General features: G+C 42.5%; 3 protein-coding genes across 7 annotated transcripts in view; 2 read left to right on the top strand and 1 right to left on the bottom strand.

Moving 5' to 3' along the window:
* Positions 1–10,276, top strand: part of adam12a (ADAM metallopeptidase domain 12a) — a 73,021-nt gene extending 62,745 nt beyond the window's left edge. Inside the window, exons 18-23 of the mRNA XM_035533227.2 lie at positions 2,210–2,318; positions 2,503–2,638; positions 2,772–2,886; positions 3,927–4,232; positions 7,901–8,058; positions 8,426–10,276. Coding sequence (XP_035389120.2) covers positions 2,210–2,318; positions 2,503–2,638; positions 2,772–2,886; positions 3,927–4,232; positions 7,901–8,058; positions 8,426–8,498 — 897 coding nt within the window. The 3' untranslated portion in view covers positions 8,499–10,276. The remainder of the gene's footprint in view (positions 1–2,209; positions 2,319–2,502; positions 2,639–2,771; positions 2,887–3,926; positions 4,233–7,900; positions 8,059–8,425) is intronic.
* A 23-nt stretch (positions 10,277–10,299) lies between these two features.
* On the bottom strand, positions 10,300–16,061 carry fank1 (fibronectin type III and ankyrin repeat domains 1). The gene is given in 10 exon segments (XM_081698010.1): positions 10,300–10,353; positions 10,431–10,476; positions 10,638–10,714; positions 11,351–11,510; positions 11,902–11,967; positions 12,272–12,467; positions 12,848–12,963; positions 14,220–14,230; positions 14,607–14,770; positions 16,043–16,061. Coding segments are annotated over 10 exon segments (909 nt in total).
* Positions 16,062–16,162: 101 nt separating this feature from the next.
* dhx32a (DEAH (Asp-Glu-Ala-His) box polypeptide 32a) lies at positions 16,163–26,151 on the top strand. Of its 5 annotated transcripts, none has more exons than XM_081698052.1 (11): positions 16,163–16,664; positions 18,433–18,626; positions 18,935–19,307; positions 20,258–20,491; positions 22,040–22,133; positions 22,387–22,509; positions 23,420–23,611; positions 23,909–24,049; positions 24,423–24,613; positions 25,037–25,227; positions 25,739–26,151. In XM_081698052.1, exons 1-11 carry the CDS (start codon positions 16,428–16,430, stop codon positions 25,929–25,931), a joined length of 2,163 nt encoding a protein of 720 aa, XP_081554178.1. In that variant the 5' UTR covers positions 16,163–16,427; the 3' UTR covers positions 25,932–26,151. The 5 variants fall into 5 exon arrangements, with proteins under 5 accessions (XP_081554178.1, XP_081554179.1, XP_026873300.2 ...); XM_081698053.1 differs by having other exon boundaries at positions 22,360–22,509; positions 25,787–26,151; XM_027017499.3 differs by having other exon boundaries at positions 22,360–22,509.
* Positions 26,152–26,177: the final 26 nt, after the last annotated feature.

Raw genomic sequence — 26,177 nt, 5'->3', positions numbered from 1 at the left:
TGGTGGACTTGGTCATGATCATTTATTCATTGTGCTACTGCTGAGAGAATCCTGTTCCTTCCCAGTCCCTCTGTCTGTACTCTAACTTGAGATACTGTTTCTTTGTCTGTGTTTGTATATTTCTCTCAAATCTGTCTCTCTCTCATGTGGAGCCCTGTATGCATCTTTACGTATTTCTATTTCACCTTTCCCCTTTCATGCATTCTCTGCATCATTCTGTCTCGAGCACATATTTGTATGCTATAGTCTTCCTGTGTGTTACCTCTCAAATGCACCTGTACCTTGCTATCAATCTCAGTATTCACAACACCTCAGTTAGCCATAATAACTTCGGTTGAGTCTGTCTTAAAGGGCCATTCATCACAGCGTGACTCCGAGCCTCTCGTCCTTGTGTGGCCGAGATGGGCGGGCTTTGCCTGACGAGAGACACACAGTCCGCATGCGTTGGGAAGGGGAGCCAGGCGGAGACGTGCAGAAATATGGAGATGAGAAGAGCACTTCAGAAATTAGAGCTCTGCTCTCCACAGTGCCTGCGCCTAGCCCTAATGATTTCTCAGAGCACCGCTAAGCGCTATCGCAGGAGCCGTACGCCGCCTCCCGGAGCGTGAAACAAGACCTGCCTTTGCGCTGTGAAATTGGAAATGTGGGAATTGCGTTATGCTTGTCGCTCCAAGACAAACACTGCGAATCTCTCAACTTTGGTCATGCGTTGTATGTCAGCTGTTGCTCAGCCCTCTGAAATGTGTCCTTCGTTGACCCAGAGGAGCATGGCAATGACACAGAGCTGCACGTATCTGCTCTGATTTGCTGATTCATCAAATGTCTGTTCATCATTTAGTGGAATCGGGGTGGCAAAATTAAACTGGTGTTGAAAAATTAGTCATCACAGAAAATTCGATGCACATGTGACACACATGCACCACACTGGCTTTCTGTAGGAATCACAGCTCTCCCTGTAGCTGTCTTCATAGGATCCCTCCATGGTTTACTCAGCACAGATGTAAACACGCTCAAATAAAAGCAGACATTCGGCACGTTAACCTCATTGTTGTTTCATTCCAGTATCCTGGATGGAAAACAACTACAAAATAATGTGTCACTGTTCATTGACTCACAGACTGCGCAAAATATTTTTTTAATTCACCAACAGGGATTACCCACATAAGGAGACAGAGATGAAAAGATAGGTTTTGGAAAGGACAGAGTGAGTACGAGAGAAAGAGTCTTAATTATCCTTAAGCCTTAAGAGGCTTAATTATCAGAGAGAAAGTTCCATGAATTAACTCATGAACCCTCAGATCTGATCAAGGGCCACACATCTGCTCTCCATCACCTTGCTTGGGAAAACTAGAGAGAGAAAGAGGGAGAATGAGAGAGAGAGAGAGAGACAGAGTATGGTTTAATATTCTGTGCCATGTTAAGAGTGTGTGTGTGTGTGTGTGTGTGTGTTTGTGTGTGTGTGTGCATGTGATGTAGAGGGGGTCCTCTCTGGTATTACAAAATGGAAGAAAAAAAGCATTTAACCCATCTGGATGATGTTGTAGTGGTTTGACAATCTCTGTATTCAAACTTGTTAACATTATGAAGGTCAGGTGGTATACAGGCATAACCTTATTTATTTATTCTACAATATATCTAAGTACTTTAAATCTAGACTATTTTTGCAACTCCAGTTTAAGCAGATTTGAGGCAATGCAGTCAGTCAATCATGAATGTTTATAATGATATAATGAATGTTTAATAGGATATAATGATTGTTTATAATGATATATAAAAGTTTTTCTCTGAAGTTGCCTGATTTTATCTTGAGTTTATTTTGTGGTATATGATATTTCAGTTTGAGCCAACAGCCCAGTCTCTCTCCCTTATCCACCAGTTTCAAGAAATCAACAGTACCTCAGGTGTCAAATGGGTATAAAATAAGATTGCATTACAGCTTGGACTAATCTTCTCTCTCTGTACATGTGGAGACAAGTCTTTCAAAATAAAAGCTTGCTGTTTTTGATCAATGTCAGGCATGCAGGCATGGTTCCCAATGTTATCCTCTGTATTCTGCAGCTTTAAGCGTGGAGAGACCCTTTCAGTTTATGCCAGGCAGCAATGACATCACTTACTGCTGGGAACCTGGCACAGAGCCAATGACCTGACGTATGTACTGATCTATGAACTGTCTGTGTTCGTGTGTATGTATGTTGTCTCATCTGTGCAGGTGTGCAATAATAAAAAGAACTGCCACTGTGAAGCGCACTGGGCACCCCCATTCTGTGATAAAGCTGGCTTTGGGGGCAGTGTTGACAGTGGCCCAGTAAGACTGGCAGGTATGAGACTGGGTGAGCGTGGGGGTGTGTGTCCGAGATAGTATAAGTGTGTGTGTGGGGGGGGGGTTGTTTGTGAGTGGGTGTGGCTAGTCATGGATAAGTGAATGAGTGGATGTATGATTCTATATGCTGTGTGTGTGTGTGTGTGTGTGTGCTGATACTGTACTGTACTCCCTGTGCACAGAGAGTGAGAGTGTGAAAGTGGGCATCGTCGTGGCCTTTCTCTGCTTACTGTGCGTGGGGATGGTTGTCTGCATTAAAAAGAAGACTCTGGCTGGCCTATTCGTCAGTAACAAGAAAAACACTGTGGAGAAACTCAGGTGGACAAAATGTTTTAACATTAAAAAAAAAAAAAAAAAGGTTTTAGACAATCTTACACCAGATGTGTAATAAAGCACTAAAGAGCATGTTTTTGGTCCACAAGAGTCTGACATGTAGTCTGTAATGTTTCAGGCCAGTAGGACCGGACAAGATGACCACTATCTCAACAAGCCATATTCAGCCTGGACATAGAGCATCTCCTCCCAGCTCTGCCCATGCCATGCCACAAAGTGCCAGCATATATAAGGTGTGTGTGTGTGTGTGTGTGTGTGTGTGTGTGTGTGTGTGTGTGTGTGTGTGTGTGTGTGTGTGTGTGTGTGTGTGTGTGTGTGTGTATGATTTGTTTATCCATGTATGTTTGCATCTCCTTGACTGTGTGTCTGAATCTGTGGGTGTGATTTATCTGTCACATTACACCTGTAGACAAACTGTTACAAAAAAAAAAGCCAGATTGTAGACAAATACTCTCAACTCCAGAACACAGTGGACAAACACTGTCACCTCCAGAACACAGTGGACAGGCTTTGAAGCTCGTGGGCAGTGAATACATACACGGTTGTGTTTACTAGCTGTCAAAGATGTCCAAATTTGTTTGAGGAAATCCAGGCATGTAATAATGATAGACCCGCATCAGCATCAGTTCCTTGGAATTTTGATGAGGTGTGTGTGTGTGTGTGTGTGTGTGTGTGTGTGTGTGTGTGTGTGTGTGTGTGAGAGAGACAGAATGTGGTTTGTGTTTGTAATTGTGTGACAGTTGCATGAAGTACAGGCTGGGGTTATAAAGCATTACTAAAGTGCTTTTATGTTAGCAGGGGCTTCTCCAGCTGGTTCTGATTGTGTGTGCTTGTCTGTGTGTGTGTGTTGGTAAGAGCAGAGATGATGTAGGTCTATTCCATGTCAGCCATGTGCAGATGAGGTCATACTATAGATGGACCCTATACCACTTTCTCTCTCTCTTGCGCTCTCTCTCTCTCTCTCACACACACACACACATGCCACATTCGTCATATTCTTTCAACAACTCTTGTTATCTAGCAACAGCCACACTCAGACTTAGTTTTCACTTGGATTTTTTGCAGGTGCTTAAGAAATGAATGTTATTTATAATTCGGTTATTAATACATCGCCTGCTTTTTCTCTCCTTACTTTTTCTTTCTTTCGCTCTCTTTTACCTCCCTTCTCTCTCTCTCTCTCTCTCTCTCTCTCTCTCTCTCTCTCTCTCTCTCTCTCTCTCTCTCTCTCTCTCTCTCTCTCTCTCTCTCTCTCTCTCTCTCTACACACCCACAGTCTGCGTCTCCTCACCCATCTGCTCCGGGTTCCCACAGTCTGCAGCAGCTGCCCCAGTGCCCTACTCTGACCATAAGTCAACCTGTGATCCTTCCCTTCACCCTGACCCCTTCACCATCCGCGCTGCCCTTACACCGCACACCCCTGCCTCCTCTAACACACTCTCACACCATCTCACCCAGCCACAGGGATCCTCCAGCACCGTGCGTCCGCTCCCACATGTACACACACTCTCGCGCTCACGCCCCCTCACAAGGAGCAGCCCTCCAAACACTGAGTGGCCAAAACACCTGCAGGGTGGCAATGGTGAGTACACAACATGGACCTTTCTGGTTAAAAACCTTTAAAATGCTTTTAGGTTACTTTGGTTTAGATTTAGAGATTGTTTGGCATGGAAACATGTAGCTGCAGCAATACATAAATGAAAAAGCCCCATAAAGATAGTAATAAAAGAGTGTGTGTGCATGCGCACATGCCCTTGTCTGCATAGTATTTATTATTTACTTAAGTCTGTGGTGCTTCAGCGAAGCGCTCCAGACAGTCCATAGATATGTGTTTTTATATATGAGTTTTTATATATGTATGCATCACAAACACATCCTCTCCTAGATGATAACTGCAGCAGATTCTCTCTTGTCCCAGTACATGTATGGGTGTGCATGTGTGTGTCCCAGTGGGCTTTCAGACATATTATAAAGTGAAGCTTTCAGGAGCACAGTAAGATATTGTTTTCTGGTGTAATGTGTTCAGTGCTGTGGTGCGAACAGGGCAGTTTCATAATGTTTCTAGGTTTCAAAAAATTTATTGTGTGTGTTGTGTGTCTTTACAGTGTGTATATATATATATATATATATATATATATATATATATATATATATATATATATATATATATATAAAAAAGCCACACACCCCAAACACAGGGGTCAGCCAGTCACGTGGGAACCTTGTAATCCTTCATTTGATACATGCACATGTCGGTGCAAGTGTATGGCTGTTCACAGCAGTGGAGATGTACACAACCTCCACCTGCTCCTGGGAGGAAAACGATCATGCTACAACCTATAACGGAGTCGAAAAAAACATAACGACTGTTCAATGTAAAAAGATAAAAAATAAAAAAGCATCAAACTTGCGAATTTGCTTTGCAACTCTCATGTTAGTAGGAGAAAAGCAGAGAAAGAAATCAGGCCATGCAGCAGCGTGAACACTGTCCTAGAACCGAGGAGCGTGTCTGGAGGAGGCGGCTGAAAAGCCCAGGTTCATTTCGTCTGGAAATACTTTGAATGCATAAATCGAGAATCACCTGCCTGCAGCTTTTCTGAACCCCTCAGGGCTCGGTTCTGTAGGTCCTCTTCTTACCCCAGGCTTGTCCACACGATCTGACGAACACAAAGCAAACAAACATAAGACACAAACAGACTGTAAGACTCATCTCACGCGCAGAGTCAGTGTGGAGAGCAGCCCCCAGCCGATAAGAGAAGCTGTCTGATGGACTGCATTCGTTTCTCCAGTCTAGTGGTGCAGAAGCACTCGAAGGCCTGCTAGATGGTTCATCCATACCTACAGTCACCCCATAACCAGCATGCTAATTTGAAAGAAAGTAAGGCTAAAAATACATATCATTAATGCAGTGATTACTGGCTGAAAGAGAGACCAGTACTTAGCTTGCAGAGATGTGAGTGCTCCAACATTTGATAAGCTTTGTGATAAATGCGTCAATTTGGCCAAATGCATTGTAGAGCTTTGTAAGGGGTGAGCCTGAGTGTTCTTTACAAGATATCCTCAAGAGACAGACTAAGGGATAAAAGGTAAAAGGTGTGTGTGTGTGCGTGCTTATGAATCAAAATTTCTGTGATATGATACTGAGCTTCTCGTTTGTGTCTGGGTTGAGAAATATACTCCTATGTGCTGGTCGAAACAGCAGCCACATAAATCAGACTGAGCACTGTAAGGAACAGGACAAGCTTCCAATGTTCAAATATTCTCGATCATTGGAACACAACAAGCCAAACCTGAGTGTGATGAACTCCAGCACTTGATCTCATCAGTGTGTGTACTAACCATCACCAAGTGCTGGAGGATTGCTGTTTTTTTCAGCTCACTACACTGAATCAGGAAGGAGATCGTGAATCTATGACAACGACCACTGTTAAATCAGGCCCACACAGGCTGCAAGAACAGTTGCATGACAGACAGGTGGACAGTGACAGAGGGCAATGGTGCGGTCAGGCTGAATAGCAGCGAAGAGAATCCATTGGTGACGGATGCTGGTTAAATGAGAGGGCTGCACTGTGTAGAAAACTGTTGACATTTTGCGTATTTTTTTTCTGTATACACAATTGTGTATATGTTATTTCTTGATATAATTGCTGTTTTATCAAAGTGTTGAAGTTACTGAAGCAGCCATAATACTATAAAAATCATAACAAAATCAGGCCATGTTGTTTGCAATCAATCACTACCTGATCAATCACTGCCTGATCAATGACGAGAAACAGCCTGCGCAAGGAGTCTAGTTATATTGGAAAACTGTCCACAGGGTGAAAAGAGTGCAGAACCAAAACTGTGAAATTGTGGATAGATCTCCCATAAAAGGCCACAAGAGAAACGAGCAAGAATTGGAAAGAAAGAGAGGGACTGAATGAGAAACAGATGTGTAGTAGGTAGCTTCCGGTTATCATTACATCATCTTCTGCCAGTGGATTAGGAACACATGGCAGGTCCTCATCACATGCTTCTTGGGGAGAGAACAGGGCAAAGCGCAGGCTTTAGAATAAGGTTATACCAGCTCTGGTTATACTGCCTTAGTGTGCCCCCTGGTGGAAGATCAAAGACAGAAAATATCAGTGAATATTGGTATCAAGTCAAGTCCAATCCCAGAATGTATTTAACACATTTTCATGAATTTATTTATATGTAGAACTTCTAAAGTCATGATTAAACTTGGTTAATTTTGCGTACAAACCTTCTCAAGAATTACAGATTTTGCATATTTTAGAAGATAAATGCTACGTTTCATGTCATTTATTAAATAACCCTTGACTACACAGCTGGGATTGTAAGATGGGCTGCCATGCTCATAGTGGAAAGTGTTGAACCTCAGGAGGGTTAACTCACCTTCATTCATTCTGTCACTGAAGTGAAAATACTCTCTCTGTCTCATACAATTCTTCAATAAAGAACATGTTCTTCAATAAAGAACAGCGACATGTTACGTATATATAGTACTGCAAGATGTAAGTCAAAAGTGTAACTTTGATAGTTACAGCTCGCTATTTTTAGGAAACCCTCCTACAAAAAAACCCCTCAAAACAACAACAACAACAAAAAACAAAACACTGTGCTTAATTGAAAGCCAGTAGCTGATATTTTTTCCTGCATTTCACCAGGAGTCGGATATTTCGGCCAAAGACTTGGCAAAAGGCTGATTTCATGGTCCATGACATGATCTTGTAGTGCCCTTCTAACATAGCATTTAAACAATTTAAAGTGTTGTATGATCATTTGTATGTGAAAAGATTTCCCCAATATGAAACCAAGGCCCGAACAGTCTTGCACTTTTTCTGCTATCCTATATAAAGTATGTCTCCATTTACATTTACCACATTTAGAAGCTACTCTTATCCACAGTGACTTACAAAAGTGCTTAGTTGTCTATTCAGAAAAGCATCCTTAGCAAATACAAAAAAGTGCCCCTAAAAATACCCTTGCTACCAGATCCAGATGGAAACAAGACAAACATAACAGTTGGTTCAGCTAATTAGTTCTACCTGCTGAGATAAGCTGATCAGCTATGACAAGCATCTAGAACAAATAATTTTTTACATTTTTCAGTGTGAACTGCCCCTTTATGTAACTGGCCTGGTTCATCTCCTTAGCCAAGGCTCTGTAGTACTGGGTTTGGTGTCTGTTCATATGTATGTTTAGGTGGGCATCTATTTCTGCCTACAAGTGTCGTTGTGTCTCTCCCAGGAGTTTGAGAAACCCAGCCCACCTCAGAAGCCTTTGCCCGCTGACCCACTGGGGCGGAACCTCCGGATGATGCGGAGTCCCACAGCAATCCGCCTCCCGGCTCCCATCCCAACTATCACCACCCCCCGCTCAGCAACTCCTCTCCCACAGCCCAGCAGGTTACCTAGAAAACATTCCCTTTAAAAACCCATGCAATTATTCACTTTGGAAACACTCCTTTCAGTCCAACAGCTATCCATGCAGTCATTCATTTCCATACTCACATACACAGTATTCATTAGTGTCATTCATTACCTACTTGTTTGTCTGTCTGTCTCTGTCTGTCTGTCTCTCTCTCTTTCTCTCTTTCTCTCTCTCTTTCTCTCTCTCTTTCTCTCTCTCTCTCTTTCTCTCTCTCTCTCTCTCTCTCTCTCTCTCTCTCTCTCTCTCTCTCTCTCTCTCTCTCTCTCTCTCTCTCTCTCTCTCTCTCTCTCTCTCTCTCTCTCTCTCTCTCTCTCTCTCTCTCTCTCTCTCTCTCTCTTTCAGACCTCCACCCAAGCAGCCCCCTATACTGCCAAAGCCACAATTCCTCACAGGCACGATGAAACTCAGCACATAAACCCTGGGACTGACAGGACCTCGGCAGAGATATTACACACATTTTTTTTGCACTATAAAACTCTGCTTGTCCCGATGAACAACGTTCTGCTCATGGGGGCTTGATGGCTCGAACCCCTTGGTGCTATGCCTCCTGTCGGTGCTAAGAGTCTGCACTCAGGTACACGTCGCACATTATTTATGTTTGTCGAAACTGTATTTATTTCAGCACCGTGCATTGTAGTGAACTCATGTTTTATGTGGTTTATCCCTGTTTTTTGATCGGATTTTTTGTTTCATGGGCAGAATTCTAAGATTATCCCATGTAGAAGGAGGTATGAGGAGAAACTCTAACCTGTGAAATGATTGGAAGAATATAATGCAAGTGGCTTTTTAATGCTAGAACTGGATTGTGAAAGGTTTGTAAGGGAAACTTGTTTAGGAAGTTCCACTCTGCTGAAGATGCACTCCATGACTGTACAATCTCATGTGTGTTACCCATGTGAAATTACAGAGGCGTAGCTGCATCAGTGCCATTTCTGTAGTTAATATCGGAGTAGGTAGAATAATTTCAGGAACTCATTTGGTGCCAAGCTGTGACTGTACACTCCCCAGACACAGTTTTGGGAAACGATTAGTCTCACAATGTCTCCTGGAGCCAGCAAGGATGGCTTCATCTACCCACTTCTGAAACTGTGTTTTCACATGATAGGATCGGGGGTCTTTTTTCTCAGCGTTTCATCTAAAAAGACTCATCCTGAACTGAAGATTCTATTTTCATTGTTGCTTTTGAACTCTAGATCTGGCTACTCAGAGAATTAATTCACCAGTTACTCAGTGCTGTCACACAGAATTATGTTATGTCTCCATGTTATGATGCATTGTGCATATTACATGCTCTCATGCCATTTTAAGTTTTTATAAGATGATGATCGGGTTGAACTGTGGTCAACTTTTAAAAAAGGATGGAAGTTTCCCCCTTTGATCTTCCCCCATGTGTCTGGATATTTCAAGATCCCATAAAGACAAGCAGGCCTGCTTCATGGGTTAAAGAGAAAACCTACAGGAATGCAATTTTAATAATCTTCATAATCATAATGGGACACCGGCTGAGCAGTACCAGGAAGAACAGTGGAAGGGGAAACCAAACTGGATTGGGATGCTTCTAGAATGGAACCCTTCAAAAAAACATATCTGTAGCAAACTGGAGTCACAAGATGTATCTGTATGCAAGGGATGAGTATTTTTCCCTGTCTGTTCTGTTTTTTGTTTTTGGATTGACATTTTTGGCTGTGAGAGTGCATTTCCCCAGAGCCTACATTTATCACAAGCCTACTCTAGACAGTGTAGAACTTTTTTGGTTTTTTTTAACATTATATATAATGTTGAATCTTGTTACTGTGTTCTGGGGTTTTGCTTTGGTGTGAAATCTGTCTACAGTCTTTAGTCGATGTCCACAGCAGACATCTAGTACATATTCATGAATACTGTATTATTTCAGGTGACATTTTAATTTATGTTTTCATGGAACACTACAGTAGAACAGTTGCTTTGCTTGTCTGAATTGGCAGTCTTTACTCCTGTATTCACTTTTTACCATTTTATAGCTTCTATCAGTATTACTACACATAAAAGATAATATTAAGTTTGTTTATTTCACTCAGTTACTCAGACAGTTTTTTTCTTTCTTCAAATAACACTGATAAATCAGTATGTGGGAAAAATCTGTAAATGTCAGTGTGTGTATTCATAGATTCAGAACTCATGAATTACAAACCAGTAAAGTTGTCTATAAAACTATTCTGAGTGTGACTGGGTCAATTTTAGTCTGGGAGAAAGTTCATTCTTCCTTCTGTCACTAACAAAGGGATGATATTCTGAAACACAAAATAATTTTTTATATATTTACAATGGCTCTCTAACACGACATGTAATGCTGTCTAAAATGAATGACCTTTCTCTCAAAAGCATTAGCCATCTCTAGAGCACCAGCACCAAACAGCGATAACATCCACACAGGAAGGTTTGTTTAGTATGACCGGAACACTGGTGGCTTGCCATGGTCAGCCTCTTCTGTTAGAAATATAATATCCGGTTCATTTTGTCCTATAACAGAAGTTAATGCCATTCTGAATCTAAAGCGTAACCTGTTCGCATTACCTTATTTTTAATGTGATGGTCTGCTCCATTATCTAAAAGGATTTTAACCAACTCTTCATGGTTATTTAGCACTGCAACCTGTTGAACACAAAAGTAATTCACCATCAATACCAACAGCAGGAATTTGCATGATAGTTATGAGAATAACATGAACATCTAAACAAAGCAAACATAGTTATTTACATTTTCAGCATTTGAAAGATGTGCTTACCCAGACACACTCTGTCTGGCATATTCACCTGAGGTACACGGGACACTCTGCAATATAACTGAGACAGCTTAGAGTGGGAGTATCAAACTCCAGTGGTGGTGGTGGAGGGTGACAGTAATACACTGCACCAAAAATGAACAACTGTTGGTAATGTCTTTCTGAATTCCCATTTTAACAGTTAATATGAGGTTAACCACATATTGCAGTGATTTATGGAATCAGGGACCTAATTGGACATTTGAGGCAGCCTCATAGCAACCTGCTGAATATAAGAGTTTTTGCCCAACTTTTGCTTCAATGAGAAATTGGTAGTTTTGATCTCTATTCATAGATCTGTTGTAGTGAGACATGATCAGTTTACAATGAATTATTTATCTCTAAAACCTTTAATCTCTCATATTTAATCAAATACCTAATTTAAGCAGAAATGGAAATTAGATGCATCAGTGAGTCACTGGCTGGCTCTCCTACCCAGAGACTGTATATATAGTCTATGGTCCTACCTCACAGCTGTCCTTCAGGAGGTAGTTTAGCACGGGCTGGTTTCCCCCAACTGTGGCCCAGTGGAGAGCACAGCAGCCCCTGCGATCAAAGGCCCCACAGGTTGCTCCACGCTCATGCAGGTATCGCACCACCTCCAGATGGCCTGAGAAACACGCCAAACTGACACACAACAGCAGCTCATGTGGGACAAATCCCTCACAACATCCTGTTATAGCTTTAACAACAAGAGTACATGACACAGTATTTAAATTAGAGCCGTGGCAAAAGGAAATTAGTTTGAAAATTGGTGCATGGTGGTGCCGATTTGCATAATTTATCAGCCTTTTTATTACTATCTGCTAAGTGCCAATTTACATGAATATTCATAACCCATTAGTAAGTAGCTACCCATGACTGACTAAGATATCAGGCTTTCATCCGTAATTGTAGACTTACGTTTTTTTGAGCGTTGCCATCCTCTTGGCTTGTGTGTGGCTGTGTGTGTGTGTGTGTGTGTGTGTGTGTGTGTGTGTGTCTGTGTGTGTGTCTGTGTGTGTACTGGAGAGCGTACCTGTTGTTTCCACTAGTGCTCTTCATGTTGACATCTGCCCCATGTTGATCCAACACTTTAACAATACTAGAGTGAAACGCTGCATTAGCGCTGCGCTGGATCATTTATTCTTTTAATAGCACTATTTATTTAACTTCCCATTAAGTATCCCATTAAGCTGGTATGACATTTTAGCACTACCGTTACAGCACCATAAAATCATAAATGAACCATGCCTGCACTAGTTTATTTTTCAGTATGATACAAGCTACCACAATGTACAATGTGAATACTGATTTAAATTAGCACAGAATGAAATGTAGTGACAAATATGTGTAGTAGTGCAGCTCTCTTATCTATAGATACCTACATCATCCGGGTTTGTTTCTACCTTCTGAAGCCTCTCATAACTGCCGCCATACGTGGAGTAAAAGCCATTACATCCGCAATGTCCACGACAGGAAGCAACAGCAACACTCCTCCGACTGCAGCACTCACATTCACTGCCTGGTGAAGGTCCGTCTTCCTGTTCATCGGTTCTCCTGAGGAGATGTGCATCATGCACATGCTTATGCACACATCCAAGACTAAAGTTGCACAACTTTTGCTCATGTTTTTAAAAATATATATATATTTTTTGCCTCTCTATATCATTATCATATGACACAATAACAAGGAAAAACCAGACAAACAGACCAAAATTAATTTTTATGTTGCAAACACACGTCCTCAACAGATGGATGGAATGCATCACTTTGTTTCATGTATTTTTCATGTCTTATTATCATATCATTATCGTATGAAACAATAAAAAGAAAATAGAGACAGGGAGAAAAAAATCATTTTCATGTTACAGTAAAAATATGCTAAAATAAAAATGTCTGACTGCATACTTTGCTATTCTAATATGTGTGCATGTGTGTGTGCGCACATGTGTGTGTGTGTGTGTGTGTGTGTGTGTACATACATGCAGTAGACACTGACAGCACAGGGCTGTAAAGCTCTTCTCCAGATGGAGTCTTCAGTCAGAACTTGTAGGAGGTGTTGGGCTCCAGAGTGTCCACTGTTATCTGAGTATTGAATCTCCTGGAAACAAAGCCAAAAACTGTCTGTCTGCACTTTTGACAGCTAAATTCTCAATTAAGACACTCAGGCCAAATACGAAATAATATTTTCACGGACCTTACAGATATTAAAATAAGATTTCATGTTTAACTCAGTCACTAAGAATACATTTATACATTTCAACATTTCAAAACTAATGACAAATGAAACATACATTTAAAAACATGTTTTATCCAACATATGCATTTTAGAATTTTCAATATATGTCCTCAGCAGTTCATCCACAGATGTAGGCTTACACATATACAGCTCCGGAATAAAATAAGAGGCCACTTTTTTTTCTTAAATCAGCATCTCCACATGTACAGCAGCCATTCCATTCAAGTGTTTGTTGAATTCCTTCAGACACACCTCGTTCTACTTAATGAGATGCAGTCACAATACAGCTCCAGACCATGCCAAAAGAGTTGAAAACAAAGGTTCTTAATGAGGAAAAGAAGGATTCAATTGTAGCTTTACTAGCAGAGGGATACAGTGAGCATCAGGTTGCTTCTATCTTGAAAATTTTAAAAATTAAAGTTCATAAGAACAAAGACAAGCTGCAAACAGATGGGACAACAACAGTTACAGACTGGCAGAGGTTGAAAAAGACTCTCTACAAACTGATGATCACCACCTGATTTGAATGTCACTTAACAACCATAAGATGACATGAAGTGACCTATAAAATGACTGTCATGCAGCAGCTGGGGTGAATTGCACAGCGAGGACGGTTCGAAACAGGCTTCTGGAGGCAGGGCTGAAGTCGTGCAATGCTAGAAAAAAAAGCCCTTCATCAATGAGAAGCAAAAAGGAGCCAGACTGCAGTTTGTGAAAGACCGTAAGGATTGCACCGTAGAGGAGTGGAGTAAGGCCATCTTCTCTGATGAGTGCAATTTTCAGCTTTGCCCAACACCCAGTCATGTAATGGTTAGATGGAGACCTGGAGAGGCCTACAGGCGAGAGTGTTTCGCACCCATTGTGAAATGTGGTGCAGGATCAGTGAAGATCTGGGGGTGTTTCAGCAATGCTGGAATCGGGCAGATTTGTCTTTGTGAAGAACACATGAGTTGTCAAAGTGTGGATGAGGGACCACCAGATCAAGGCCCTATCATGGCCAGCCCAATCACCAGACCTGAACCCCATTGAAAACCTCTGGAATGTGATCAAGAGGAAATTGGATGGTCACAAGCCAAGCTCCTGGAATTTCTGTGCCAGCAGTGGTGTAAAGTTACCCAACAGCAATGTTAAAGACTGGTGGAAAGCATGCCAAGACGCGTGAAAGCTGTGATTAAAAATCAGGGTTATTCCACCAAATATTGATTTCTTGACTCATCCTAAGTTTAAATATTAGTACTGTGTTGTTTATAAATGAATATGAGCTTGTTTTATTTGCATTATTTGTGGACTGAAATTTCTGTAACTGTTTTGTTATTTGGAATATTAGTCATTTTCATTTTTTTAAAAAAATGCTCTAAAATACAAAATTTCTATCTGAAATTTGGAAGAAATGTTGCCAGTAGAGTAAAGCAAAACTGCTCAGCCTGGTCACATACCCATCAATTGTAAAACTATAGAAACGGATCATTTTGTAGCGGTCTCATTTTTTTCCAGAGCTGTATTTCATGAAAGCTATGTCTCCTGCAATCCTTTGCCTCTAATCTGGAACAGGCTTAGTTGTCAGGGGGAAAGATGCATCTCTCTTTCTCTTCGCTGCTCCAGAAAAGCTCGATTGTTTGGTGGCTCACTTGCCCGACGACGAGTGTCTCACAGGCTACTGTCTCATCTTTATTGAAGTAAAGATATTTTAAAATGTTTTACTCAGCCACTAGGTGGCACTGAACTCAAGCGTGTGTGTGTGTGTGTGTGTGTGTGTGTGTGCGCGTGTGTATACACACACACACACACACAAACTATATTTTATATATATTTTATACTATATATTGTAGATATTGTAGAAAAAAAGAGCTGAAAAAACTCCATTCCTTAACTTAAGCGCATTTGCACTGAGAATGAACACTTCATCTAGAAATCCTGAAATGTAAATCTAGAGATGTGTGAATATTTTCATAACTGTGGGTTTCCTTAGAAAGCCACATAAGCTGCCTTTGCTTGTATTCTACCTGTCCAGAGGCGCTGACCTGTAAACAATCTACTGGTAACACTACAAGAATTCATTTGATGCTGACTGATCCTACAAATAAAACAGTCGCTAATATTATACTGAAACACTTCAGAATCCACCAGGATGATGCAGAGACCACATCCCGTTTTCAAGGATCCTCCACTAATCTCTCACAGACAAGACAAAAACATCAAAGACATGTTCATCAAGAGTGAGAGAAATGACCGTTCAGACAGTAACTGTAGCCTGCATATCGAATCCATCAAAATGAGTATAGCTGCTCTGTGAAAGGGTGAAGGCTATCTATTCCCAGTCTTGTCTCTAGGCTACCGGTAGGAGGTATATGGTTATTTGAGAGTAGATCTATTTAGTCATTGAACTAAATAGGGTGCATAGCTGTCAATTAATTAGTCAGTTGGCAGTTTTAGTTTCGTGTATGTTCACACTCATTGTTTCCAAACATCATTTTTTAGCCTTTGCTTGCATTGAACATTATGATGAATTACCAAAAATGTTTGGCAAAATATACAAGGTGATATATATAAACTGGACGTTCCACCGGTGAGGCTCTGGTTGATAGAGACTCATTATCTGCATTTCTTTATTTTATTCTGTTTTGCTGGTCAGTTCAATAGCGCTCAATAATACATGGATACGGTCAAATGACTGCAGATTGTTGCTATAGGAACAAGTGGACCATGACATGCAAATGTATCACTCAGAATACAAAGAGGCAGCCTGTGCGATGGTGGCAGGTTTTTTACGTTTTTGTAGTCTGGCCCAAATCTGAGTCGAGCAGACTATTCTTATATCTCTGTCCATCAGTGACAGACTGAAAAAGAAAACGACTTTTGTACTGATTTTGTAGTAACCAAAATGTTGCCGAGCTCGGTAAACAGGCCGCCACCATCGCTCTAATGTTCCCAATCTCACAGAAAGTCCGGTGAGCCATTGCATCCTATTGTAGTGGGATTAAGTGAGCGCATGACCTTCCCGACTTTCCCAATGCTTCTTCCCGAATCTGAGTAACAAAGCACGTGGGTAACAGAACTGCACGAGGCAGTGGCGCGCTCTCAAAAATTACATGAAAGTCTGATGACCTATCTGACAGAGATAGATATTCTTACACAGTGCTTCATGGAATGTGTTGTTTCTTATAAATTCGCGGGAAAACTCACAAGTATGTGCTTATTGCGCATATTTTCGCCCCGTCTGTTGATGGCACATATCACACCACACACAGGAGCTCAGCGTTTGTCCGCACAGAGTCCTCTCTAAAGTGGCGCGCCACTGGAGCGGGCTGTGGGACCGTGACACTATGGAGGAAGAAATCAGCTCGGAGTTTGTAGAAGGATCAGATGATGTTTTCCGTTTTGGAGACCACCTGGAGCTGAATCAGTTTGATGGCTTGCCTTACTCCTCCCGGTATTACAAACTCCTTCAAGAGAGAAAGAAACTTCCGATATGGAAAACGAGAATCGATTTCATGAATGCTTTAGAAAACAATCAGCTTATAGTCGTCTCAGGCACAACAAAAACGGGGAAAAGTACACAGGTGGGTTAAAATGTGATAACTTCTTTTACTCTGACCATCCGTTTTAGTAGAAATGCATTGCTAATATTCTAGAGGTGTTTTAGAAGAACAGCAGGCAATAATGCGCAGCACTAATCTCCCGCTAAGAAGTGCTTTTCCGGCGCTGGTTCTTGTTCCCGCCTGGCGATTACTTGATTGTGGATTTGCAGTCCATGCACTTTATCTGTTTACCGTTGACTTGAGTGGGACTAGACTAGATAACGCATTACGTAACCCACTGTGTTAGTTTTGTGTTGGCTGATCACATGAACACAGCTACTGCGGAGCGTTAGCCGCCCTGTGCTTATGTGTCCAAACGTGAAGCAAAACGGCACACAACAGAGTTAACAGGCAAGCTAATAATGGCATGCTCCCAATAGTCTCTAAATATAGAGGGGACCGTTAGACAGCACTGCTGTTAACTCTCTCACACACACTCATTGACCTAAAGGTGTGGAAGAGTCAGACTGAGCTCACGTTAGAACTCATCTAGCTAGTGGGCTGTGTATAAGTAAGCACATTACTGTTTGGCTGCGATACCACAAAAAACTGCTAGATACCAAGCTACTTAAAGGTTCAGAGGGAGGAAGGTGTTTCGGGAGAATAAGACTACTTTTGATACATATGTAATTGCTCAATCAGAGGATTCCCTCTGATGAGTCCCCCCCTTATGAGTTTCTCATTTGTCTTCAGAATAACTTGTGCTCTAGGCCACAAGCCACGTTCTGATACATTTGTGAATGTGTTTATCTTTTAATAGGTAGTTTATTTTAGCTGATCGAAATTAGAGAAAACTTTGAACTCGTAGGCTAATTATTAGGCTAATTATTGTTTCAAGAAGAAATACAAGGGTTCGTGTTAACCTACTGCATTTCACATGAATAATTTTATATATCCATTATTCATTAAAATTACATATATATTTGTAGCATTTAGCAGATGCTCTTGTCCAGAGCGATTTACAATAGTGCTTAGTTGTATTCAGAGTAGATAATCTGACTTGCAGTGTCCAGGCTGACATCAGAGTTTGTGCACTCGACCTTCTGGAAGAGACAGCCTGTGTCCACTCTTCCTTCGCCTACCTCGCAGAGTCTCCTGTCCCCACTCGCAGAGTCTCCTGTCCCCACTCGCAGAGTCTCCTGTCCCCACTCACAGAGTCCCTGACTCCTGGCAGGGTGTCCTGAGCTCATCAGACAGTACTGTGTGAGAGACGGTTTGAATGGATGGCCAATGGCCTCCCAGATAATAGCCTAAAGCATGCAGCCCACAGAGGGATGACTGCGATGGGGAACCTCCTGCCGAGAAACACCCCTGATCTCCCCAGGGCTCCACCACCAAAGGCCTTTCTGTTAGCAGCATAGGGCAAGAAGGAATTTGGTTTCTCATTTGAAATTTGCCTGTGAATGAAATGTTTACAATGCTGCTTAAATATTCATGCAAAAAGTGCATTTAAGTAGCAGCGCTGATTCTTGTAGCTTGTGGACTTAAATCAGTAACGATATATTAACCCTTCTGCTATCCTTTTGTATATGATAAATCTTGCTTTTAATGTGACGTGAACAGGAACAAACTTCCCCAGTCTTTTTTTTTTTTTTTTCCATTAAGAGTATGCCACACTTCACAAATAGCAATCTCTATTTCCACCTACACTTGTACCATGGAAGATTATTATACAATTTTGTCAGTATAATACCATTTAATATACAATCAATAGTGTTTGCAAATGATCGTGTATGTGTGCATTGAGTAGGTTCCTCAGTGGTGTGCAGAGTTCTGTCTCTCGGCGGAGTATCACCATGGAGTGGTGGTCTGCAGTCAGATCCAGAGGCAGCAGGCTGTAGATCTGGCCCTGCGCGTAGCTGACGAGATGGACGTCAACATTGGTCACGAAGTGGGCTACAGTATACCACTGGAGAACTGTTGCTCTAACGATACCATTCTCAGGTGTGTGTGGAACACACTTTACAAAGTCTGAACTGAATGGTTCTAGGTCCACGGCAATTGTGATGAATCTCTCTCTCACACACATGCATGCACCATCCCACATGTGCCCACTTATGAACAGGCCTCTGTAGAAAACTGATAAATATGAAAAAAATCTTACCAAATAATTCTGTGCCCAGAATGCTTCCACTCAATAGCAAAATTTCAGCTTGATGAGTAAACTCAATTTTAGCCTGATAAATCATGTATAATCTACTTAACCTTAAAATGAATATATTCTTGCTGTTGCTTCTGCCTGACTGTTTCAGGTACTGCACAGATGACGTCCTCATGAGAGAGATGATGTCTAACCCGTTGCTGGAGCACTACGGGGTGGTGGTGATTGACCAGGCCCATGAACGCACTGTGAGCACTGACCTGCTCCTGGGTTTGCTTCGCGAGGTGATTTCCCAGCGGCCTGAGCTCCGCGTCGTGGTGCTGTCTGTCCCCCCGGCCTCTGACAGGCTTGTCGCGCACTATGGTGGCGTGCCCCACCTGCGGGTGGAGGCCATGCCCTCGGCCGAGGTGGTGTACAGCAGTGGAGGCAGGGCGGAGAGCTTCTACGCGGCCCTGAGGCTCGTGCTGGAGGTGCACAGAGCCCAGGAGCCTGGCGACATGGCCGTCTTCCTCGCCTCGGAGCAGGTACCGGTGCTGCTCTACCCTTAATTTGCAGTTTGCATTGATGAGATAGCATGGAGCTTAGGGAAGGCGCAGCATATTCATTCTAAACTTGTGGGGCAGTAGTAGCACAGTGGTTAAGCTACTTTGGCTTGTAATCAGAAGGTTGCCAATTCAAGCCCCACCACCACCAGTTTGCCACTGTTTGGCCCCTGAGCAAGGCCCTTAACCCTCAGTTTCTTAAGTTGTAGTCAGTTATAACTGTAAGTCGCTTTGGATAAAAAGCGTCAGCTAAATGCCATAAATGTAAATTCTAAAGGTCATTTATTTTTGGCAAACTCTGAGCTGGCTGGGATATTTTCAAGTAGGTGTACTGCATGGTAAAACATCTCTGCTGCAGATCACGGACTCGGAGCAAGGTGCAAAGATTCATAACAGGATCTATAAGCTACAGAATTTGTGCCATACATCCATTCTGTTATGCTAGGTAGTGGGGCGTTTGCCTGTTTTAGTACTCTATATTGGTACTGTGCATGACAACATGGAGTCACTTTGCATGGCTGACTGGGATGAAGCCTCAGGGTAGATCCAGGATCGCTAGAGGGATGACATCATCTGGCTGGCCTGAAAATTCCCGGGGCTTCCCTGGGAGGAGCTATGGGAAGTGACTGAGACACCCTAGGAATTTTTTGCACCCACTATTGCCACCACATCCCTGAAATGGACTGATGCGAAGAGAGACCAGTGTCACTGCAACAATCATCACATGATCATTGTGAATGATCATACAACACTACCTGTCAGCCCTGTCTGCTTTACAGAGTGCTGTACTGTTTGTTTATTGTTCATTTGATTTTGACCTTGTTTGTGTGTGTATGTGTGTGTGTGTGTGTGTGTGTGTGTGTGTGTGTGTGTGTGTGTGTGTGTGTGTGTGTGTGTGTGTGTGTGTGTGTGTGTGTGTGTGTGTTCGTTAGGAAGTCAGCTGCGCTTGCAGTATCTTGGCTAAGGAGGCTGCTAGGCTAAGTGGTACCCTGGGAGAGCTAGTTCCCTTGGCGATGTGTCCACTCCATGCTGGTATCTGCCTTCCAATCACAGAGGACCAGAAGAAGAGTAGGAGGGTCTTTCTGTCTTGTAGCCAATCGGAAGATTTGTTTTGGTCAGTGGACACACTGAATTTTGTGATTGATACAGGAGTGGAAAAGAGATTTGTAAGTAACATTTTGAGTGATGGCTTTAAAATAATGTCTGCATTGTATATTTACAAATGAACCGACACCTGATCTGAGACAACTAATTTGTCTTTTTATCTGCACAGTAGTAATATCACCAGCTGTGTTGGACCTAATAAATTAAATTAACTATTTTGATCTACATTCAGTACCTCTTACTCTAAGGCTGCACCTAATATGTTGCTGTACCTTATCCAGTTGGTTATAGGTTGTGCTCCGCATGTCTTTGCCAGCACAGCTGCACTAGGAAGCCAAGTTATTATCCCCACCCTGCTGTAGGTAAATGACATAAAAACAAACCTGGCTTTGATGAAAAAGGAGGTGTTGTCTGGATGTGCGTGCACTGCTCAAAAAAAATAACAACACTTAATCATCACAGTGTAGCACAAAGTCAGTTAAACTTCTTCAGGGATATCAGTCTGTCTAGTTATGAAGCAGAAGCGATTGTGAATCAGTTTCACCTGCTTTGGTGCAAATGAACGTGACAACAGGTGCGCTGGACAGGCAACAGCAAGAAACCCCCAAACGGGGAATAGTTTTGCAGGTGATGGCCACAGACAATTTCTCTCTCCTTATCCTCCGAATTCTTCTCTACAGTGCTTTAGTTTTGTGTTTAGTGTCCTTGTCACTACTGATAGTGTGAGGTGGTACAGGTGGTACAGCTCCTCCAGGATGACGCATCCATATGTGTCTCTAGAGCATGGAAGAGATACCGGGACATGTGCCATTACATGAGGAGATGCCCAGATCTGGATCTGGGAGTAGATCCTACAGGACACCATCTGCTGTCTCATTAGGAGCATGACCAGATGTTGATGGGAGTGCATACAGGCATGTGGGGCCATACACACTACTTAGACACGTGATGAAATTCACGCCTTCAGTTTGTGCTTTGATTATGGGTGGGATTTTGATGGTTGTTCATTTTAGTTTCCATTGACCATTACATTATTTTGTTCTCAACAAAGTACACAGGTTAAATCGGTAAAGATTTTCCACTTGAATCTTTCGTTCGAGATCCAATGTGTGATTTAAGTGTTCTCTTAAATTCTTTGAACAATACATGTGTGTATGTATGCGAATTTTCAAATATAAACTAGTTCCTCTTCCTACTAATTTAGAAGCGCTTTGCTTGTGCAGCCGATATATATAGTTTTTCCTGTACAACACAGTCCAATTTCAAACTAATATATACAGAGTCATTGATTCTTCATGGGCCCTTCTGTCACAACATGAAGGAGGCCACAGGAAACATGACACAGTTGTGTACAGGACATGCTACCATCAGGCAGTTGTCTTCTGAGTACAACAGTGGAATATTAAATGTATGTCAGCATATAAGGTGCAGCTGTCAACTAGGTGTATAGCTTATATTTTCTATAACTTGTATTTAATGAACCCATGTTTTTAATCATGGGTCAAATCTTTTTGTGTGTGTGAAAATAAAGCAGTGCTTGTGGCACTTTTTGATTTAACAGTATCTTGTCATTGTATATCTCGTGATATTGCTATTGCTGTATTTTGCAGGTGTATAACCCCCGTGTGAGAGCCAGCTCTGAGGTGATCAGACCCATCAGTAGGTGCAGGGCAGAGATCCGTAAACAGCTCGCTGGCACGGCAGGTGCGTCGCCGTCTTCGGAAGCTATTTGGCAAAATTCCATTTTGAGGCTCTTCGATGTTCATGCTGTTTTGATGTTCAAACATTTCTATCCCAAATTTTGCACTGTACCCATTTACACATTTTCCCATGTGTTTCTTTATCTCTTGTAAGATTAATCTGTCCACAAAGAATGATATAAAACTAATTCCTGCGGTCTCTGTGTGGGTGTGTGTGTGTGCGTGAAAAGGTAAGTGTTTCTGTTTGTACCCTGAAGAGATGGAGCTCTCTCCTGAGATTCCTGCTGGCATACTAGAAGCAAACATCACCTCGGCTGTGCTATTCCTGAAGAGGATGGAGGTTGCCGGACTCAGACACTGTGACTTTATCAGCAGGCCAGGTAAGACCTGAAGATCAGGACCGTCTGCCTGCGGGGTCAGGTGACCCATCGGTGTTTGTATTGTATTGACTGCTCTCACATCACCATTTATACCCAGGGCCCTGTTCAGCAGTAAAATGATTCAGACAGACCCATCATTAATAGATTGGTATGATCTCATATACTAAATAAGCAAGTCTTATGAAGTGTCTCTGATCAAATACTTGTACAACCAACAGACAGAATTTTTAGTGCAGTGATTGGAATGTTGGAGTAATGTTTGTTAGAGAGAGACAGGAAGCGTGCCAGTATTCAACTGAAGTAAATGCGCTGTGCTCGCGTGTGTCTGTGAGAGTCATTCTCAGTGGCTGGTAGCCAGTGATGCGTGTTAACCATCCTGACGGCACTAGCCCCTGCTGTCCTCTACATCTCATTGTTACTGAGCATCAGCTCGGCCTGCATGGGAAACAGTATGATCTGAAAGCTATTTGAGCTTGCTCTCCCTGCTGTAGCGGGTCAGCTATTCAGCAGGCCCTTCATGTGCTTATAATGGCTGTGTGAGGGCAAAGAAAGCACCAAAACAGGCAACGTAACAAGACTGCAGGACCAGAAAATACTGCCATGGATCCACTTTTTAAGAAGAATAATAGAAATGTCATTAGACGGCAGAGTGAGGATACCTTTCCATATGGTTGATCTTCACCTACTTGAAAATGGCTCTAGATATTCGGCAGCTAATTAGATTTTTTTTTTTTTTTTTAATCATCCACTCAATGATGGTTACAAATGGACTTCTTGCATGACATCCATCTAGATAATATGATCTGAAATTGCACTCTGGGTATTGATGAGTACTGTGCAGGAAGGTATTTTTTTTTCATGCCTGTCTGGCGATGACCACTTTGTGCCCCTATCTCCATTTCTCTTTCAGATCCCGAGGGCTTCATGCAGGCTCTGGAAGAGCTGGATTATCTTGCTGCACTGGATGATGATGGGAACCTGTCAGAGATTGGGATTATAATGTCCGAGTTCCCCTTGGACCCACAGATGGCGAAGGCTCTTCTGGCCTCCTGCCAGTTTGATTGTGTCAGTGAGGTGTTAACTATTGCAGCAATGCTAGCAGGTACAAACACTGAGACTGCGAGAATGATTGATTGATTTAGATTTGATTAAGCAATTAATATAAATTCCTTCTATATCAACCTTATATATATTTTTTTAGTACAGTGCAGTTTAAAACAGTCATTTTTTTCAACCCAAGTGAAGTAAAATGGAACTCGTTTAATAATAGCTAACTGTTACATTGTGGGCTTGTTTGTTTGCTTGTTTTTTTATGTGGCTCTGTGGCCTTTCTTTTATACACAACCTATGCTCGGGTTGTAATATCACCTAATGTACGCTATTCTGCCGTGTCCGTCAGCTCCGAGCTGCTTCGTGGAGCCCCCTGTTGGCATGGTAACAGAAGCCATGAGGTGTTACATGAAGTTATATCACCCAGAAGGAGACCACTTCACTTTGATTAACATCTACAACACTTTCAAAAGTAGCCAGGAAAAGCCACGTGAGTAGGGGTCTCCACATGTCCAGATCTGTCATTAAGGTATGTGCTTTTCCCAGACAGACAGGCCCAGAGCTGCAACTGCCCTGCTAGCTCTGGGTTTACTTATAGACTACTGTAGGCATATTTCTGCGTTCCAGAAACCTGGCTTCAGAAGATACTCACTCATGCTTTTTAGCTACCCAGGTTTTACAGTTTCCTCTGTGGCGATTTAAAGCCTATGCTGACGTTGCTGACTAGTACTTGACATCCTTGTGGGGTTTTTTTTTTCTAACCTACTTTAAAAAAAAACAACAATAAACAATAGACAAAGTACAATAGATGCAGGTGATGGGAGCTGGAGGCTGTGTGGTGTTTGCCATTTTCTGAACCCCAGACTTCACGCCGGAGGAGTGGTGTCAGGACTACTTTCTCTGCTGTGCAGCGCTACAGACCGCAGAGGCCATAAGAGCTGAGCTCACAGACATCATGAAGCAGCTGGAACTGCCGATGTCCGAGCCGGCCTTCGGCACCAAGGCCAATACGCTCAACATCAAGAGAGCACTGCTGGCCGGTTTCTTCATGCAGGTACGAGAGCCAGGAAAACTTTAAGGGTGTGTTATAACTAACATGTTTTAAAGAATAGCATTGTAGAGGATGTTCAACCTGTCAGGTTATTGCAGTTTTGTGTTCTTTAAGTGAAAATTTACTAAGTGAAATAAAACGCCATTCTAACATAGCCTTAAGCTGCCAGAGCTTGAGTCGTGAGGAAGTCATCTTTTTCTTTTTTCCTTTTTCTTTTTTTAAACATTTTAAATAAAATGTTAATGATTATTTATACTGTTCACTTCTGGGAAATCAGAGGATCCTCTAGAAATGCTGACATACTGATACCAATGAAGCGAAACAGTCAGCACCGTCCCATTCCGAGTAGCCAGTACTACTCCTGACTCCCTGTCCTCCAGTGTGAGTCCAGGTAGCACTGCTGCTGCACTGTGTGCTGTTTGTCAGATTGCTCGAGATGTGGACGGCTCAGGCAGTTACTTCATGCTGAGCACCAAGCACATGGCAAAGCTCCACCCCCTTTCGGCGTATGGTGCCAAGACGCCCCAGCTCAGCCCTCCCGAGTGGCTGCTGTTCCACGAGTACACACTCTGCGACAGCAACTGCATCCGCACGGCCACGCCCATCCCGCCCCAGCTGTACGTACTTGCACCGGCTTCCGCCTCCACTCCATCTGGTTCTGAATGTCACTCCAGCCCTGGCAGTCCCGCAACGCTGCACAGCACAGCAGCCGCCCTGGAGCAGTCTCGCCTGTTTCAGGAGATTTAATGCTGTGCTTTGGTACTCTGGGACTAATGGAATACAAAACCACTTTTGTGTGATGGTTTTGTGTATGTTTGTTTGGGACATGGGCTACAGACCGTGACGATATCATGTACCTGACACTGTGCTTCCACTAGACATGATTTATGCCCTCAAACATGATGCCCTTTTAATGCGAGTTGTCCTCTGTGCCATTGTATTACATAAAATATCTACAGATTACATTCAGTATGTTAAAAGGATTAAAGATATCTTTTGCATTATTAAAGCAGACTGAAATTCATAAACGACCATAGCAGCCATCCTTGCTGTAACGTATTTACAGATATATGATGAAGTCGGTGTTCTGTGAAACAAACAATTTGTCCTGTTCCTTTGTGGTTGCAGGTTCATTCAAATGGTGCCACAATATTTTTTCTATAACCTGCCCTCTAGTGAGAGTAAGGAGATACTGCAACACATTCTGGACCGTGAGGGGTCTGCAAACAGAAACGGGAGACGCAAGCCTCAGCCTGTTGCCACAGATGCCCCAAAAGAGACGGAAGGGTCACGGTCTTCCGACAGATGTTTGCTACAGTAATGAACAGGCATGACCTCCATGCTTTCAGCCACACCCGAGACTTTTCAAAGCAGATGGCCCTTAATGGGAGAACCCGCACTGTGGGCCACTCAGCATCAAGACTTTTCACCGATTTAACAGTCTTATTCAGGCATGTGAGCATGGTTATTGGTTACAGTTCTTCACGGCATTTTCATAAGTAAGACATCATGTGTAAAAATAAAGTAGGTTCAGCTTTGTCTATGATTTCACTTCTATAAGCTGCCC

The sequence above is a fragment of the Electrophorus electricus genome, chromosome 15 (assembly GCF_041902795.1).
Source record: "Electrophorus electricus isolate QZ-2024a chromosome 15, ASM4190279v1, whole genome shotgun sequence".
NCBI classification, from domain to species: domain Eukaryota; kingdom Metazoa; phylum Chordata; class Actinopteri; order Gymnotiformes; family Gymnotidae; genus Electrophorus; species Electrophorus electricus.
This window is presented reverse-complemented; position numbering and strand designations above follow the sequence as displayed.

Bases quoted from the DNA above. Each gene is read 5' to 3' on its own strand.
- dhx32a (XM_027017499.3), top strand. From the start codon at position 16,428: ATGGAGGAAGAAATCAGCTCGGAGTTTGTAGAAGGATCAGATGATGTT. The intron at 18,627-18,934 runs GTGTGTGTGGAA...TGACTGTTTCAG, and splicing joins TCTAACGATACCATTCTCAG to GTACTGCACAGATGACGTCC. The intron at 23,612-23,908 runs GTACAAACACTG...CGTGTCCGTCAG, and splicing joins TATTGCAGCAATGCTAGCAG to CTCCGAGCTGCTTCGTGGAG.